This window comes from Canis aureus, chromosome 4 (genome assembly GCF_053574225.1).
Source record: "Canis aureus isolate CA01 chromosome 4, VMU_Caureus_v.1.0, whole genome shotgun sequence".
Taxonomy (NCBI): domain Eukaryota; kingdom Metazoa; phylum Chordata; class Mammalia; order Carnivora; family Canidae; genus Canis; species Canis aureus.
In genome coordinates, this window is record NC_135614.1 from 25558468 (window position 1) to 25575763 (window position 17296).

The window sequence follows — 17296 nt, forward strand, 5'->3', positions numbered from 1 at the left end:
TAATTGTTATAATCTATTATTATCACCATGAATTATTTTCCAGTCATTTGAATTTGGTTGTATAAACACTTTCCTTACTTAGTTGTATATGTGCATCCTATTTTGTGGTCTGCTTTTCCATTCACCATTATTCCATATAAACATTTCTTTTACTACTTCCATACCTCAATTTGAATAGCTATATATAGTTATATAATATCCCTAATGTCATAACTGGAACTTTCCATTATTATCTGATGCTTGAGTTTTATTTTTCTTCATTCAATAGATATTTATTGAATACATCTGCTGTTAGACATTGTACTGGGGAATATAGGGTGAGTGAGATTCACATGATTGAATAGTCTAATGAGGGAGAGTAACAACAATAAGTAAAATACAAAAGGTGAGAAGTCCTCTAAGGAAGATGACAGGCTACTGAAACAGGACATTATAGGGGAGATTTACTTTAGATAGGATTATTAGATAGATAGATCTGGGATTTACAGAAACAGGACATATAGGGGAGATTTACTTTAGATAGGATTGATAGACATTATAGGGGAGATTTACTTTAGATAGGATTATTAGATAGATAGATCTGGGATTTACAGATTAAAAAGTTAACTACGTGAAGAGTGATGAAAAGAGCTTTCCAGACAGTTAACCAGCAACATATGCAAAAGCCAAAGGATGAAAAGAGTTTCATGTTTCCAAGGGAAAATGTTTGGTATGTTCATGGAACTGAAAAAAGGTTGGGGGATGGTCTCAGACAGAGAAAGCATAAATGAAATCAGAGAGGCAGGCAGGACTAGATCATATAAAGCCATAGTAAATAATTTAAATTATATCCTAAGGGAAATAATTAATTTGATGGCTTATTGTGAAGTTTTAATGTACTAACTTTGTATTTCCATTAGTTGTCTCTATATTGCAATTAGTACTTCTTTATAAGTTATAAATGTCATACATGGGATCCCTGGGTGGCGCAGCGGTTTGGCGCCTGCCTTTGGCCCAGGGCGCGATCCTGGAGACCCGGGATCGAATCCCACATCGGGCTCCCGGTGCATGGAGCCTGCTTCTCCCTCTGCCTGTGTCTCTGCCTCTCTCTCTCTCACTGTGTGCCTATCATAAATAAATAAAAAAAAAATTTAAAAAAAAAAAAAAAAAAAAAAAAAAGTTATAAATGTCATACAAATGTATCCCTTTCCTTTGCTTTCCTTTTTTTTTTTTTTTTTGCTTTCCTTTTTTTATTTACTGCACAGCAGATTTTTTTAAAGATCAAATATTACCATTTTCTTTTTTTTTTTTTTAAGATTTATTTATTTATGATAGACAGGGAGAGAGAGAAAGAGAGAGGGGTAGAGACACAGGAGGAGGGAGAAGCAGGCTCCATGTCGGGAGCTTGATGTGGGACTCGATCCCGGGACTCCAGGATCCCGCCCTGGGCCAAAGGCAGGTGCTAAACCACTGAGCCACCCAGGGATCCCCACCATTTCACTTTCGACCTTCACATCTACTACTACTACTACTTCTTTTTACTACCTTCATTTTTATACGTCAGGATTTTATCTTTAGTAAGATGGAATATTGCACTATTCTTCTTTATAGCATTTGTAGAATATTATGTTTATCCTTTTAACTTACCATACTTTTTAAATAATATATGGTGTGAGGTATGAATTAAGTTTTTATACTGTTGAACCTATTTTGTTTGATCCACTTTTCTATATTTGATTTAAAATCATGTCATTTTAAAAAAAATAAAATAAAATCATGTCATTTTCATTATATTTTTAAAATCTTTAGGGCAAATCTACCAATGTTCATTAAACAACATATATTATTTAGTATTTGTGTCCTAATACTTAACTCTTAAGCTTAATTTTATTTTCACTTGCAGCAAATTTTATAATTCATCAGGAATTTAATTGGTCTAGCATTGTAACTTTATATTAAATTAGGGAAGATGTAGAGAGGATTAAAATTTACTGAATATTTAGTAGATGCCAGGCACTGTGCTAAATATATATACACATTTCAATCATTTTTCATCTTAGTATTCTAGCTAGAAATATAGTTCTTTTTTTTTTTGAAACATAGTTCTTTTATTTAGATCTTTTTTTAGTTCTCTATCATTTTATTATTCCCTTTGAGTAAAATCTCAAGTAAGGTTTATTCTAAGAAATATACCTGCAGGGATCCCTGGGTGGCGCAGCGGTTTGGCGCCTGCCTTTGGCCCAGGGCGCGATCCTGGAGACCCGGGATCGAATCCCACGTCGGGCTCCCGGTGCATGGAGCCTGCTTCTCCCTCTGCCTGTGTCTCTGCCTCTCTCTCTCTCTCTCTCTCTCTGTATGACTATCATAAAAAAAAAAAAAAAAGAAAATAAGAAATGTACCTGCAAATGTAATATATTTAGCATCGATTAATTAAATGAAAAAGTATGATCAAACCTATAGATGCTGGAAAAATATTCAATACATTTCAAAAAGCATTCCTTATGAGAATTCTCAGTAAGCAAGGAGGAAACCCTTAAGACTTGATGACTATTTGCCAATTGAATAGCAAAAATCAGTTTGAATGTCAAAACATTAAAGCTATTTCAATTAAAGTAAGGAACCAGACAAGAATTATTAACAAATTTAATTTATTCCTTTGCTAACTTTATACATTTTAATTATTTTTATTTTTACATAAAGTTTGTCATATACACTGTATAGCGCCAGTTGTTTTTCTACTTAATATATTTTGAAGAATATTTATGTTATAAAAAATTTACTTGTTCTTTAATAGTTGCATACTCATTACTATTACCAAAAATGCATTTATAATACTGTATAATATTGTACATATACTATTTTCCATAGATGTGGATATATCCAAGGATAACCTTCTAGAGGTGGAACTGCTGGTCAAAAGATACATGCTTTTGTAATTTTGAAAGCTGTTGCCAAGTTGCCCTCTGTAGAAGTTGTTCTAATCTGCAGTCTCATCAGGAACATATGAAGAGCCTGTTTTCCTATACTCTTGACCAAAACAGTGAATTATCAAACTTTTAAATCAGACTTTTAGGTTTAAAAAAAGGTATCTGATTGCTATTGGGTAGGTTAGACAGAAAAAAAAATTGCACAACTTAGAAATCGTGTGTGTGTGTGAGAGAGAAATGGTACCCAGATCAAGATATAGACAATTAGCACCCTAGATACCTCTTGCAACCCCCCAAATAACCACTATTCTGACCTTTGTCACTAGTTTTTTTTATTATTGCCCTTCATATAAATGGAATCATCTGTATGTACTCTTTGTATCTGGCTTCTTATGCTCAGCATTATGTTTGGAGAGTTCCATAGATGATGATGCACATATTTGTAGTCTTTGACTTGCCTGTTTATATTTCATACCCATTTATTTTTTATTGTTTTCATATTAATAGGAGTTCTTTATCTTTTAGATTGGGGTAAGTGTACTTTTTCGATAAAGTAGAAATATTTTAGACTTTGTAGGCTCCATCAGGACCCTCAACTCTGTCACTGTAGTGAGAAGGTGACCATAGATAATGGGTAAATAAATGGGTGTGACTATACCAATGAAACTTTATTTACAAAACAAGCTGGTCATAGTTTGTGGAACCCTGTCTAGATGTTTATAACAGAGACTGTCAGATACCTACATTATATCCACTCTCCCTGTAGAACTTCAGGTATTGTACCTAGTTGAAAATTTATTTCTCAGCCTCTTACAGGTAGTGGTAGCTAATGAATTGTACATAGAAGTCAGGAGATGGAGCTTTCTGGAATGCTTTTTTCCCCATTTACTCCCTTTCTCCTAATTCCTGCCTGGAACATGGAACTATGGCTAAAGGTACAGCAGGCATCTTGGACCATTAAGTGTCATTGAGAATGGAAATGATAGAAGAAACTGAGTTTTTTATATCCGTGGAGCTACCATATCAGCTTTTTAATGCCTACCCCCAGACTAATTTTTTTTAAAGGCCTCTTTTTATTTTTTAAAGATTTATTTTTTTATGATAGACACAGAGAGAGAGAGAGAGAGAGAGGCAGAGGGAGAAGCAGAGGGAGAAGCAGGCTCCATGCCAGGAGCCCGACGCGGGACTCGATCCCGGGACTCCAGGATCGCGCCCTGGGCCAAAGGCAGGCGCCAAACTGCTGAGCCACGCAGGGATCCCCAGACTAATTTTTTTTTAATGAGAAAAATAAACTTTTACTTTGTTTAAGCCACTGTTAATTGCTTTTGTTAGTCGTAGCAATCACACATTCATCCTTTGTTAAATGTATTACAAATATCTTTTCCGAGTGTGTGGCTTTTATAATTTTCACATTTAGGTCCATAATCCACCTGGAATTGTTTTTTTTTTTTTTTTTTTTAATTTTTATTTATTTATGATAGTCACAGAGAGAGAGAGAGAGAGGCAGAGACATAGGCAGAGGGAGAAGCAGGCTCCATGCACCGGCAGCCCGACGTGGGATTCGATCCCGGGTCTCCAGGATCGCGCCCTGGGCCAAAGGCAGGCGCCAAACCACTGCGCCACCCAGGGATCCCTGGAATTGTTTTTTTGTATATGGTTCACAGCAGGAACGTAATTTTAATTTTTCCATATGGATAATGAATTTTTTTTAGCACCTTTTACTGACTAATTCAGGATTTCTAAGCAGGGGCATTTTTGGCATCTTGGATATGGCTATTATACAGAAATGTCTCATGCCTAGCAAGATGTTTAGTATTCATTATCCCTTCATATTAAATACCTGGAGCACCCCTTGGTCATTGTGATCACTAAAAATGCACACGTAACTTTTTCAACCCTTCCACAGAAGGTAGTATCATTTCCCACAGAATCATTACATCCTCTCCCCACTGCTCTGCTGTGCTGCCTCTGTTATAGATTAAGTTTTAAAATATGGAAGGGTCTGGTCTGTCCTAAACTCATAAAACTGGTTTTAATTAAACTATAGCTTTATTATAATCCAAAATAATCTGGTAGGGAACTCTTACTGCATTGTTCATAATTGTCTTGGCCAATCCTTGTCAGGTTAGAATCTGATTTTTAAATTGCATAGGTCATGGGATCCCCAGGGGGCCCAGCGGTTTGGCGCCTGCCTTTGGCCCAGGGTGTGATCCTGGAGTCCCAGGATCGAGTCCCACATCGGGCTTCCTACATGGAGCCTGCTTCTCTCTCTGCCCCTCTCTCTGTCTCTCTCATGAATAAATAAATAAAATCTTTAAAAAAAAATAAATAAATTGCATAGGTCAGTTTGGGGAGGACTGCTATCTTAATGATACTGAGTTTTCCTATTCATGAATTTGATATATAAATCTTTTCATTTTTTAAAAAGTTTATTTAAGTAATCTCTATACTCAATAGGGACTTGAATTCTTGACCCCAAGATCAACACTCAACATGCTCTTCTGACTGAGCCAGCCAGGCTCTCCATAAATCTTTTCATTTAATATCAGTTTCTTTAATATCTTTTAATAAATTGTTATAATTCTGTCCATAAAGGTCCATTTGTTGAAGATTTATTCGTAGGTACCTTATATGATACAATATTAAAAATTACATTTTTAATTTATTTATTATTGTTATATGGGTGTATGGTACCTGTTTGTTTTTTTTTTAATTTTTTAAATTTATTTATGGTAGTCACAGAGAGAGAGAGAGAGGCAGAGACACAGGCAGAGGGAGAAGCAGGCTCCATGCACCAGGAGCCCGATGTGGGACTCGATCCTGGGTCTCCAGGATCGCGCCCTGGACCAAAGGCAGGTGCTAAACCGCTGCGCCACCCAGGGATCCCGGTACCTGTTTTTTAAGGTAACTGAGTTCTGTGATAATGTTGGCCTCTAGCAAAAATTTATATTCTTTGTCATGTTTTTAAAACTTCTAATATTGTACTTACATATTTTAATAGATTTCTCCTCTATTTAATATTAGATTTAACTTTCACTGGATTTTTTTTTTACTGTGATATTAATTTATGTAACACAGAATTTACTCTTTTAAAGTGAACAGTGAAGTGGTTTTTAGTATATTCACAAAGTTATGTAATCATTACTAGTGACTAATTTCAGGACATTTGTATTACCCCCCCAAAGAGGTCCCATGCACATTAGCTATCACTCTGCACTCCTCCTGCCCCCCAGCCCCCTGAGAACCACCAATCTGCCTTCTGTCTGTGTGGACCATTTCATTTCATATAAATGAATCATACAATGTGACCTTTTGTGTCTGGCTTATTGCATCTCACATTATTTTCAAGATTTAGCCATGTTTTAGCATGTGTCAGAACTTCTTTTTTATTGATGAATATACTTCCAAAAATACTAAAGTTTTGTTCATCTATTCATTAGTTGATGGACATTTGGATGGTTTTGTTTTTTTTGGCTATTATGAATAATTCCATTCTGAGTATTTGTGTACAAATTTTTCTATAGGCATATGTTTTGAATATTCTTAGGTATATAACTAGAAGTGGGATTGCTAGGTCATATGAAAACTATTTTAATTTTTTGAAGAATACATTTATCATTGACCTTTATTGCAATGATTGTGTTTTCAAGGTTTTTAGTTAGTATATAGATAATGTTGGTATTTTCCTTGTATCACACAAACACTTCATTGCAGGTATCACATGTAAGAGTAGGTAAGTCCTTTTAATTCCATTTTTTTTAAGGTTGTGTCTTAATGAAATCTATAGTCTGAGATCAGAGTTGCAAATGCTATGTACAATATTTTCTTAAAAACTTGAAACAACCTCAAATTTACAGGAAAGTTACAAGTACACTACAAAGAACTATTTTTCATGACCAACTTGAGAGCAAGTTACTGACATGATTCCCCCTCATACTAAAGATTTTTGTATGTATTTTCTTCAAACAAGGACACTACATGACCAGAGTGTAAGCATCAAATTCTGGAACCCAACAGTGATACATGGCTACCATCTAATCCTCTAGACCTCATTAAAATTTCACTAGTTATCCCAATAATATCCTTTATAGAAAAAGTTCACTTAACGTTGTTATGTCTCTTTAGTTTCCATCTGTGATATCACAGGTATGAGCTTGTTTTTCTCATTGCATTCTATTTGGTGGCACATGGTTCCATTTGTCCTATTACTGATGATGTTCACTTTGATCACTTAATTAAGGTCTGGTGTCTTACACCTTAATTTTTTCTGTTGTTTCAAAGTATTTTGTGGAGGGCTGCCTGCGTGGCTCAGTTGGTTGAGTATCTGCCTTCAGCTTAGGTCATGATCCCAACACCCTGGGATTGCCCAAGTTGAGTTGGGCTCCTTGCTCAGCAGGGAGTCTGCTTCTCCTGCTCCCTTTGCCCCTTCCTTTGCTCGTGCTCCCCCTGCCAAAAAAATAAATAAATAAAATATTTTTTAAAAAGTATTTTTTGGAGAGGTAACTTTGAAATTATGTAGCTGCTATCCTATTCCTCATCAAACTTTCAATTTTTGAATTTATTTACATCAGCGTAGATTTGCGGATTCCTATTTTATTCAGTGAGTTATATCATTATCATTACTTATTTTGAAGTTCATATTTTCCCAGCTTTTAGCCAGTAGAAGTCCCTTCGTACTGGCAGAAGCCAGTAGGACATATTGACATGTTCTCATCTCACTTTCTGGCACAAGATACTCGAGACTTATTTTGTACTTGCTTTGGCCCAGCGCTGGAATCAGCCACTTCTCTAAGGAGCCCTGGTTCCTTTTAGTGCCACATTTAGAAACAAATATTTGGGTGCTAAGTATGTTCATTGCTTTTTAGTTGTCCCTGAAGACCCTCTCAGTGGACAGGACTAGGGAATCTATGTATGTATTTCCCCTATTCCATTCTGACATGACAAAGTTCATTCTAGTTTTTTCCTCTTTCATATTTGTAACTTCTTTCTTTGATACTAAGCAACCTGGATTCTATTATCCTTAATATATTTACTTATTTGATAAATGCCCCTGAATGTAACCAGTTTCCTTCTAATGCCTTTCTTACTTCACAAATGTTTTAATACCTTATACCGGGTCACTACCCCCTGTACCCTTTCACCCATTGGATGTTGTTCTCACCCTGCTCAGAGCCAGACACCCATAGTAGTCCTGACTTCCATACAGGTACCTTCTTCACCCTTCTTGGACTATCACCATGTGTGAGGCTGCCTGCTCTCCACATAGCCTTCTCTCTATTCTGGTACCATCATTACAAGCAGGTTGCCTTCCACATGGACATCCTCTTCATCTTACTTGTGCTCCAATACTCTGCAACAACCTACTCTCCAGCCTAAAAACACCCACTATGACACTGTACTTTCAGAGCCATGCCAGTATATATCCCATCTTACGTGCTCTTCTTTCAAGATATTGATACTTCTCCATTGAGAGTTTTTTCCTCTTGAACCTGAATGACTGTTTGGCTCAATCAGTAGCATGCAGTGAATGTGACGCTGTATAATTTTCTAGATTAGAAGGTAACACAGCTTCTGCCTGCCTCTGTTTCTCTCTCTCTCTCTCTCTCTGGATACTTGACCTGGAATCCAGCCACCATATTGTGAGGAAGTTCAGACCAGACCACATGGGAAAACCCATGTGGAGATGAACTGAAGCCCCCAGCTAAAAGCCAGCATCAACTGCTGCTAGATATTTGAGTGAATGAGCATTCAAATGAATTCAGGTCCAAGCTTTTCAATTTTTCAACTGATATCTCAGATATTGTGGAGAAGAGAGAAGCCATTTCTGTTGTGATCTCTAAAAATTCCTGACCTATGTAAACCTGAGGAAATAATACATGATGCTGTTTTAAGTCATTAAATTTTAGAGTAATTTGTTATACTGCCAAAGTAACTAGAACACCCCTCTTGCATTGCTCAGGGTCAAGAAGACTGCTTAGATGCAGGCCATCTTCCTACACAGACACCTTCATTACTGTGCTTGGGTTCCAATTTCATATACCAGAGTGCCCTCCCAGGTTGGTTGATGCTTTCCTTATTCTGTTCTGGCTTTGAAAACCCTATGTTGGGTGTCGCTTGAAGCACTGGATAATAGGCAACACATATCTACAGTCCCTGAGAGAAGGGAAACTCATAAGGTGGGCCCCTGGTTCCTGATTGGAGATAATTTTCTGACTATCCATTTGTGAGCTCAAGTCCAAACAAGGCATGGTGATTCCATTGTGCTGAGGAACAGAGATCAGCATTCATGGAAGATGAAGCAGCTGGAATATGCAAGGCAGGGGGAGATAAAGAGCATCAGAAATTGTAAATAAGTGGGTAAATATAAAAGTGTATATTTTCTGGTGATTTATAATTTATGCAAGATGGAATTTATACTTGTAGAAGTAAAAGATGAGACAAATACAGCTGAAAGGATCAGTGATCGTAAATGGAATTATACTGTTTTAATGTTATTACATTTATGAAATAGGAAAGAGAAATTATCAAGAGAGAAATGGGAAGTATGAAGAAGGAGGTATAAAGTGGTAAAATATTGACTCTAACTAGACTTTGATAGGTTAGAAATGCATATTATTAGTTATAGAACAAGCATTAAAAATTATAAGAAGAATAACCTATGAGGGCAGCCCTGGTGGCGCAGCGGTTTAGCGCCGCATGCAGCCTAGGGCATGATCCTGGAGACCCAGGATCGAGTCCCACATCGGGCTCCCTGCATGGAGCCTGCTTCTCTCTCTGCCTGTGTCTCTGCCTCTCTCTATGTGTCTCTATGAATGAGTAAATAAAATCTTTAAAAAAAAAAAGGAAGAATAACCTAAGATGCCAATTGGGGAAATAAAGTGGAATACTAACTGATATTTCATTTGTTAATCAAATAAGTCAAAAAAGGAAAAAGAAAAAAGGAAAGAATCAAGAGAGGACCAAAAAACAGAAGGGACAAATAGAAAAGAAATAGCAAGATGGTAGATTTCAATTCAACAATTAAAACAAATGTAAATGGATTAAATACTCCAATTAAAAGCAGAGATTGTCAGAATGGATAAAAAAGCAAGGTTCAACTGTATACTATGTAGAAGAGATGCATCATAAATATATAGTCACAAATAGGTTGATATTTAAAGGCTAGAGAAAGATACATCACGAACACGGTCGGCTGACATGGTTATATTAATAGGAGAGAAAATAAACTTGAAAATATGGAGTTTGTCCTAGGAAAGAGGAATATTTCCTAGTGATAAGAGGCAATTTGTTTTAGTTCAGGCTGCCACAATGAGATACCATAGACTGTGTGGCTTAAACACCAGCCACTTGTTTTCTCATTGTTCTGGAGGCTAGAAATCCAAAAGCAAGGTGCCATCCAGGTTGGTTTGTGGTGAGGCCTCTCCTCCTGGAATACTGTATCCTCACATGGCCTTGCTTGTAGGCATGTGCACAGGTGGAGTGATCTCTGGTATCTCTTCCTTTTCTTACAAGAACCATCATTCCTCAGATTAGAGTTCCACCCTTACCCCTTTTTTCCCAAATTTTTATTTATTTATTTTAATTTAATTTTTTAAAGTTTTTTTTTAAAGTTTTCTTTAAAGATTTTAAAGAGGGGATCCCTGGGTAGCGCCGCGGTTCGGCGCCTGCCTTTGGCCCAGGGCGCGATCCTGGGGACCCTGGATCGAGTCCCACGTCGGGCTCCCGGTGCATGGAGCCTGCTTCTCCCTCTGCCTGTGTCTCTGCCTCTCTCTCTCTCTGTGTGACTATCATAAATAAATAAAAATTAAAAAAAAAAAAAAAAGATTTTAAAGATTTACATACAACACCTTGTGCTCATCACAGCAAGTGCCCTACTTAGTCTCCATCACCTAGTTCACCCATCCCCCCTTTCCTTCTGGTAACCCTCAGTTTGTTCTGTATAGTTTAGAGCTTATGACCTCATTTAACCTAATATCCTTTTTAAAAGCTCCGTTTCTAAATACAATCACATTGTGGGTTAGGCTTCAACATAGGAGGACACAATTCAGTCTATAATGCAATTGACCAGGAAGACATAACAATTCTAAATAAGTACACATCTAATAGAATTTCAGTATGGATGAAGAAAGATGAAGAATGGAATACTATCAGCCATCAAAAAAATGAAATCTTGCCCTTTTCAATGACGTGGATGGAACTAGAGGATATAATGCTAAGTGAAATAAGCCAATCAGAAAAAGAGTTATCATATGATCTCATATGTGGAATTTAAGAAACAAAACAGAGGATCATAGGGGAAGAGAGGAAAGAATAAAACAAGATGAAATCTGGGAGACAAACCATAAGAAACTCTTAATTATAGGAAACAAACTGAAGGTTGCTGGAAGGGGGAGGGAGGGCGGGAGATAGGGCAACTGGGTGATGAACTTAAGGAGGACTCCTGATGTAATGAGCACTAGGTATTATATAAGTCTGATGAATCACTGACCTCTACCTCTGAAACCAATAATATATTGGTTATATATTAATTAATTGAATTTAAATAAAAATTTAAAAACTCGGGATCCCTGGGTGGCGCAGCGGTTTAGCGCCTGCCTTTGGCCCAGGGCGCGATCCTGGAGACCCGGGATCGAATCCCACGTCAGGCTCCCGGTGCATGGAGCCTGCTTCTCCCTCTGCCTATGTCTCTGCCTCTCTCTCTCTCTCTCTGTGTAACTATCATAAATAAATGAAAAAAAAAAATTAAAAAAAAAAACCTCACAAAAGGATAACAAAAAAAGAAAACTGATAAAATTAAAGAGATGGATTGGTGAACTCACAATTATTGTTGAAGCTTTTAATAATTAATAGAACAATTAGAAAATCAGATCTGATGCTATACCCAGTAAATACAGAGTACATATTCTTCTGAAGCACACGTGTAATGTTCACAAGTACAGACTGTATGGTGGACTGTAAAATGTCTCAATAATATTCAAAAGATTAAATTTCACAGAATATATTCTCTGACCACAACAGAATTAAATTAGAAATCAGTAACAATAAGATACCTAGAAAACCCCCAAATATTTGAAAGTTAAACAACACGCTTCCAAATATCAAATTACAAGGAAAATTAGAGGGTATTTTGAATTACATAATAATAAAAACACAAAATATCAAAATATTTAGGTGCTACTAATGTACTTTTTACAAGGAAGTTTGTAGCTTTTTTTAAGATTTTATTTATTTATTCATGAGAGACATATACAGAGAGAGGCACAGAGACATAGGCAGAGGGAGAACTGTGCGGAGTCTGATACAGGACTTGATCCCAGGACCCCAGGATCATGACCTGAGACAAAGGCAGGTACTCAACCACTGAATCACCCAGGTGCCCCAGAAGTTTGTAGCTTTAATTTTTTAAAGATTTTTATTTATTCATGAGAGAGAGAGAGAGTGGCAGAGACATAGGCAGAAGCAGGCTCCCCACAAGGAGCCCGATGTGGGACTCGATCGCACACTCTGGGATCATGCCCTGAGTCGAAGGCAGACGCTCAATCACTGAGCCACCCAGGTGTCCCAGAAGTTTGTAGCTTTAAACACCTATTTTATTTTATTTATTTATTTTTTATTTTATTTATTTATTCATGAAAGACAGAGAGAGGGAAAGAGAGAGAGAGAGATGCAGAGACACAGGCAGAGGGAGAAGCAGGCTCCATTCAGGAAACCCGACGTGTGACTCGATCCTGGGTCTCCAGGATCAGGCCCCATGCCGAAGGTGGCACTAAACCGCTGAGCCACCCAGGCCAAAACACCTATTTTAGAAAAGAATACAGCTTTGAATGAATAATTTGTTCCTACCTTAGGATACTGGGAAAGAATAAACCCAAAGAAGAATGAAGGAAATAATGAAGAGCAAAAATCAGTGAAACAGAAAACAAATAAAAGCAAATGAGGAAATCTAAGAGTTGATCCTTAGAAAAGATTAATAATTAATAAACTCTCTGGAGATAGTGCTCAAGAAAAAGCAAGGAAACACAAATCACAAATACCATGAATGAAAGAGGAAAGATCACCTTAAATCCTATACACATTAAGACTATTAGTAGTAGGAACAATTTTATGCTAATAAATTCTAAAACTTAGATAAAATGGGCAAATCCCTTTAAAAATCTGAATAGTTGTAAAATTCGTAAGGAAACTGAATCAACTCTCTTAGAGAAAGTTTTAGGCCTAGGTGGTTTCACTACTGAATCTATCATGCAATTTTTTGGAAGAAATAATAGTCACACAAGCTTTTTCAAAGAAATAGTAGCATTTTTAATTTACATTATGAGGCCAGCATAATATTGATGCCGCAAACCTGACAAAAACATGTCATAAAAGAAAATTATGGAGTGGGACTTCTAGTTTGGCAGAATGAATAGCTTGACAAGTCTTCTTCCCCAAAAGCAGCAATAAAACTCGATAAAATAGTCAAAGCAACCATTTTAGGAAATTGATGAAAGGTACTTAACAAAGCAAAGCAGTTATTCACTAAAATCAGCAGAACCATGTGTTAATAACAGTGAGAGCCTGTACAGAGGGACAAGCTGTAATAACTAGCAGCTTCACTACCAGAGAGGACTCAGTAGTTCGGAGCAGAACTTGGACAAACTTCTATACCCAATGCCATCATTAATAACAGTAGCAAACTCTGTGGTGTACAAACGAGGCAAAATAGTGGCTCAGATAATCTGTGGATTTTGTATTGGCTAGGGCAAAGAAAATCAATTGTCAGACTATCCAGAAATTTACCAAGGAGATCTGGGAAATAATATAGTCATAGTGGTCTGATAAACTCTCCACATATCCAAACAGCATGCAAATATAGAGATCATGAAAGGACACAAAAATTAAAAGCCAAGGCAGACAAAATAAACAGAATACTACTATAGAAACACAAAGACATTTCATAATGATAAAAAGACCAATTTATCAGGAAAATAAAGCAATTACAAATATATACACACTAATAATCATGCCTTAAAGTATAAAGTAAAATTTGACAGAAGTGAAGGAGAAACAAACCACACAATTATAGCCAGAGACTTCAATACACTACTCCCAATACTTGATAGAACAACTAGACAGAAAATCAGCAAGCATACTGAAGACTTGAACAACACTGTTAACAAACTTGACCTAACATTCCACCCAAAGACAAAAGAATATATATTCTATATATAAAACAAATTTCATAACCCTACAAGGACTGTAACTATACAAGGTATGTTCTCCAACCACACTGGAATTAAGTTAGAAATCGAAACCTAGAAATTTGGGATATTCTCAAATATTTGGAAAATTAAGCAGTTCTCTTTTAATTAACTGATGGGTTGAAGAAGAACTCTACAAGGGAAATTAGAGAATATTTTTAATTGAATGAAAAGGGAAAAACAATATCAAAATTTGTAGGATGTAGCTCAAGTGGTGTTTAGAGAAAAATTAATAGCTTGAAATCCTATGGGGGTAAAATCAAGCTCATAGACACAGAGAACAGATTGTTTGCCAAAGATGGGAGTCAGGGAGTGGGCAAAATAGATGAAGGCAGTCAAAATTTAAAAGCTTCTAGTTATAAAGTAAATAAGTAATGGGGATGTAATATACAGCATGGTGACTACAGTAAAAAATATTGTATTGCATATTTGAAAGTTGCTAAGAGAGATCAAGAAAAAATTCTGTAACTATGTATGGTGACATATTTTAACTAGATTTATTGTGATCATTTTACAATATAAATTATGATAAAATTTTTAAAAAAGAAAAAAGATAAAGGAGGGTCTCAAATCAATAACATGAGCTTCTACCTTTAGAAACTAAAAAAGGAAACTAAACCAAAAGCAAGCAGAAGAAAGGAAATAATACAGATTAGAATAGAAATGAATGAAATAGAAAACAAAAAACAATAGGGAAAATCAGTAAAGTCAAAAGTGGGTTCTTTGAAAAAAATTAAACAAAATTGACAAGTCTTTAGTCTGACCAAGGAAAAAGACACAAATTAACAAGATTAGAAGTGAATGAGCAGGACATAATTATTGACTCTTCAGAAATGAAAAGGACTGAGGAACTGTAATAAGCAATTTCATGCTAAGAAATTAGATAATTTAGGGACACCTGGGTGGCTCAGCAGTTGAGCCTCTGCCTTCGGCCCAGGGCATGATCCTGGCATGGAGCCTGCTTCTCTCTCTGCCTATGTCTCTGCCTCTCTCTCTCTCTGTCTCTCATGCATAAATAAAATCTTAAAAAAAAACTTAGATAATTTAGATGTAATTGACAAATTTCTAGAAAGACAACTGACTCAAAAAGAAATTAAAAATCCATATAGATCTATAATAAATAAATTAGTAATTAAAAATCTTCCTACAAAGAAAAACCCAGGCATAAATAGCTTCATTGATAAATTCTATCAAATATTTAAAGGAATAAATAATAGCTATCTTTCATAAACTTTTTTAGAAAATAGAGAAAGGAACAATTCCCAACTCATCCCATGAAGCCAATACACCCTGCTACCAAAGCCAAAGACATCACAAGAAAAGAATTCTGTATGCAAAAATTCTATAGAATCCACAAAACAAACAAATCTATTAGAACTAATAGAGTTTAACAAGGCCACAAGATACAAGGTCAATATAAAAAATTGATTTAAATATTTAAAGAAAAATATTACCAGTCTTTCAGAAAAGAATTCATTCCCTGAGGCCATTATTAGCCTGACACCCAAGTCAGACAAAGACATTACAAGAAAACTACAAATTAATATCCTTCTTAAAATTAAACACAAAAACTTTAAATTATTAGCAAACCAAATCTAGCATCATAAAGGGATTATTTACCTTGACACAATGTGATTTATTCCAGGAATGCACAGCTTATGTTAAACATTAGAAAATTAATTTAATACATCATACATCATTCCATGAAATGATATATAGAATGATGGAATAAAAGACAAAAAGGACATCATCTCAGTAGACACAGAAATAGCATTTGACAAAATGCAATGTCTATTCATGATAGAAACTCAAAAAAACTAGAAATCAAAAGGAATTTCATCAACCTGACAAAGGGCATTTCAAAAAACTTGCAGCTAACATTGTATATAATGGGGAAAGACCAAATATTTTCCTCTTAAGATCAGGAACAAGGTAAGGATATCCACACACCACTTTTTAATTTATTTTATTTTTATTTTTATTCCAGTATAGTTAACATACAATGTCATATTAGTTTCAAATGTACAAGATAGTATTCAACAGTTCTATACATTACTAAGTGCTCATCCTAAGTATACTGTTAATCTACTTCCCATATTTTATCCATGCCCCTACCCACTTCCCCTCTGGTAGCCATCAGTTTGTTCTCTATAGTTAAGAGTCTGTTTCTTGGTTTGTATTTTTTTTCTGTTTGTTTTGTTTCTTAAATTCCACATGTGAGTGAAATCATAAAGCATTTGTCTTTTTCTTATTTCACTTAGCATTATACCCTCTAGATCCATCCACGTTCTTCCAAATGGCGAGACTTCATTCTTTTCTATGGCCGAGTAATATTGCTGTGTGTGTGCGTGCATGTATACATACCACATCTTCTTTATCCACTCATCTATAATGGACACATGGTTGCTTCCGTATCTTGACTATTGTAAATAATGCTGCAGTAAGCATAGGGATACATCTATCTTTTTGAGTTAATGTTTACATATTCTTTGGGTAAATCTCTAGTTCTATTTGTCACTTTTATTCAGCATTGTACTGGAGGTTTTACTCAGTGCTGTTAAGATAATATAAGGAAATGAAAGGCATCCACATTAAAAGGAGAAAAAATGAGTGGCAAATATCAGAAAGGGAGACAGAACATGAAAGACTCCTAACTCTGGGAAACGAACTAGGGGTGGTGGAAGGGGAGGTGGGCAGGGGGTGGGGGTGACTGGGTGACAGGCACTGAGGTGGGCACTTGACGGGATGAGCACTGGGTGTTATTCTATATGTTGGCAAATTGAACACCAATAAAAAATAAATTTATTAAAAAATAAAAAAATAAATATTGTCAGCGTATATGAAACAGCAGTAACAACAACAACAACAACAACAAAAAGGCATCCACGTTGGAAAGGACTAAATAAAAACTATCTTCATTTGCAGATGACATGATAGAAAATCCTGAAGAGTTCACACTCCTTCTAACCCCACAAAATCTACTAGAAGAAATAAGTTCAGTAAGATCACAGTATATCAGATCAATTTATAAAAATCAATTATGAATGTGGCATGTTTACCTAATAGAATATTATCCAGCCATAAAAAGGAAAGTACTAATACATGCTATGCTCTGGATGAACCTTAAAAGGGGGCTCAATGAGAGAAGCC

General features: G+C 35.9%; 1 protein-coding gene across 10 annotated transcripts in view; it reads left to right on the forward strand.

Moving 5' to 3' along the window:
- Nucleotides 1-17296, forward strand: part of FAM149B1 (family with sequence similarity 149 member B1) — a 72943-nt gene that overhangs the window by 8473 nt on the left and 47174 nt on the right. For 5 of the 10 annotated variants that reach the window (XM_077894965.1, XM_077894967.1, XM_077894963.1 and 2 more), the window contains one exon: nt 5643-5810. The exons of 4 other annotated variants lie outside the window; for them this stretch is intronic. In XM_077894965.1, the coding sequence (XP_077751091.1) occupies nt 5643-5810 (168 nt within the window). Of the gene's footprint in view, nt 1-5642; nt 5811-8865; nt 8963-17296 lie in introns of all 10 variants that reach the window. One more of the 10 variants, XM_077894970.1, reaches the window with a different exon arrangement.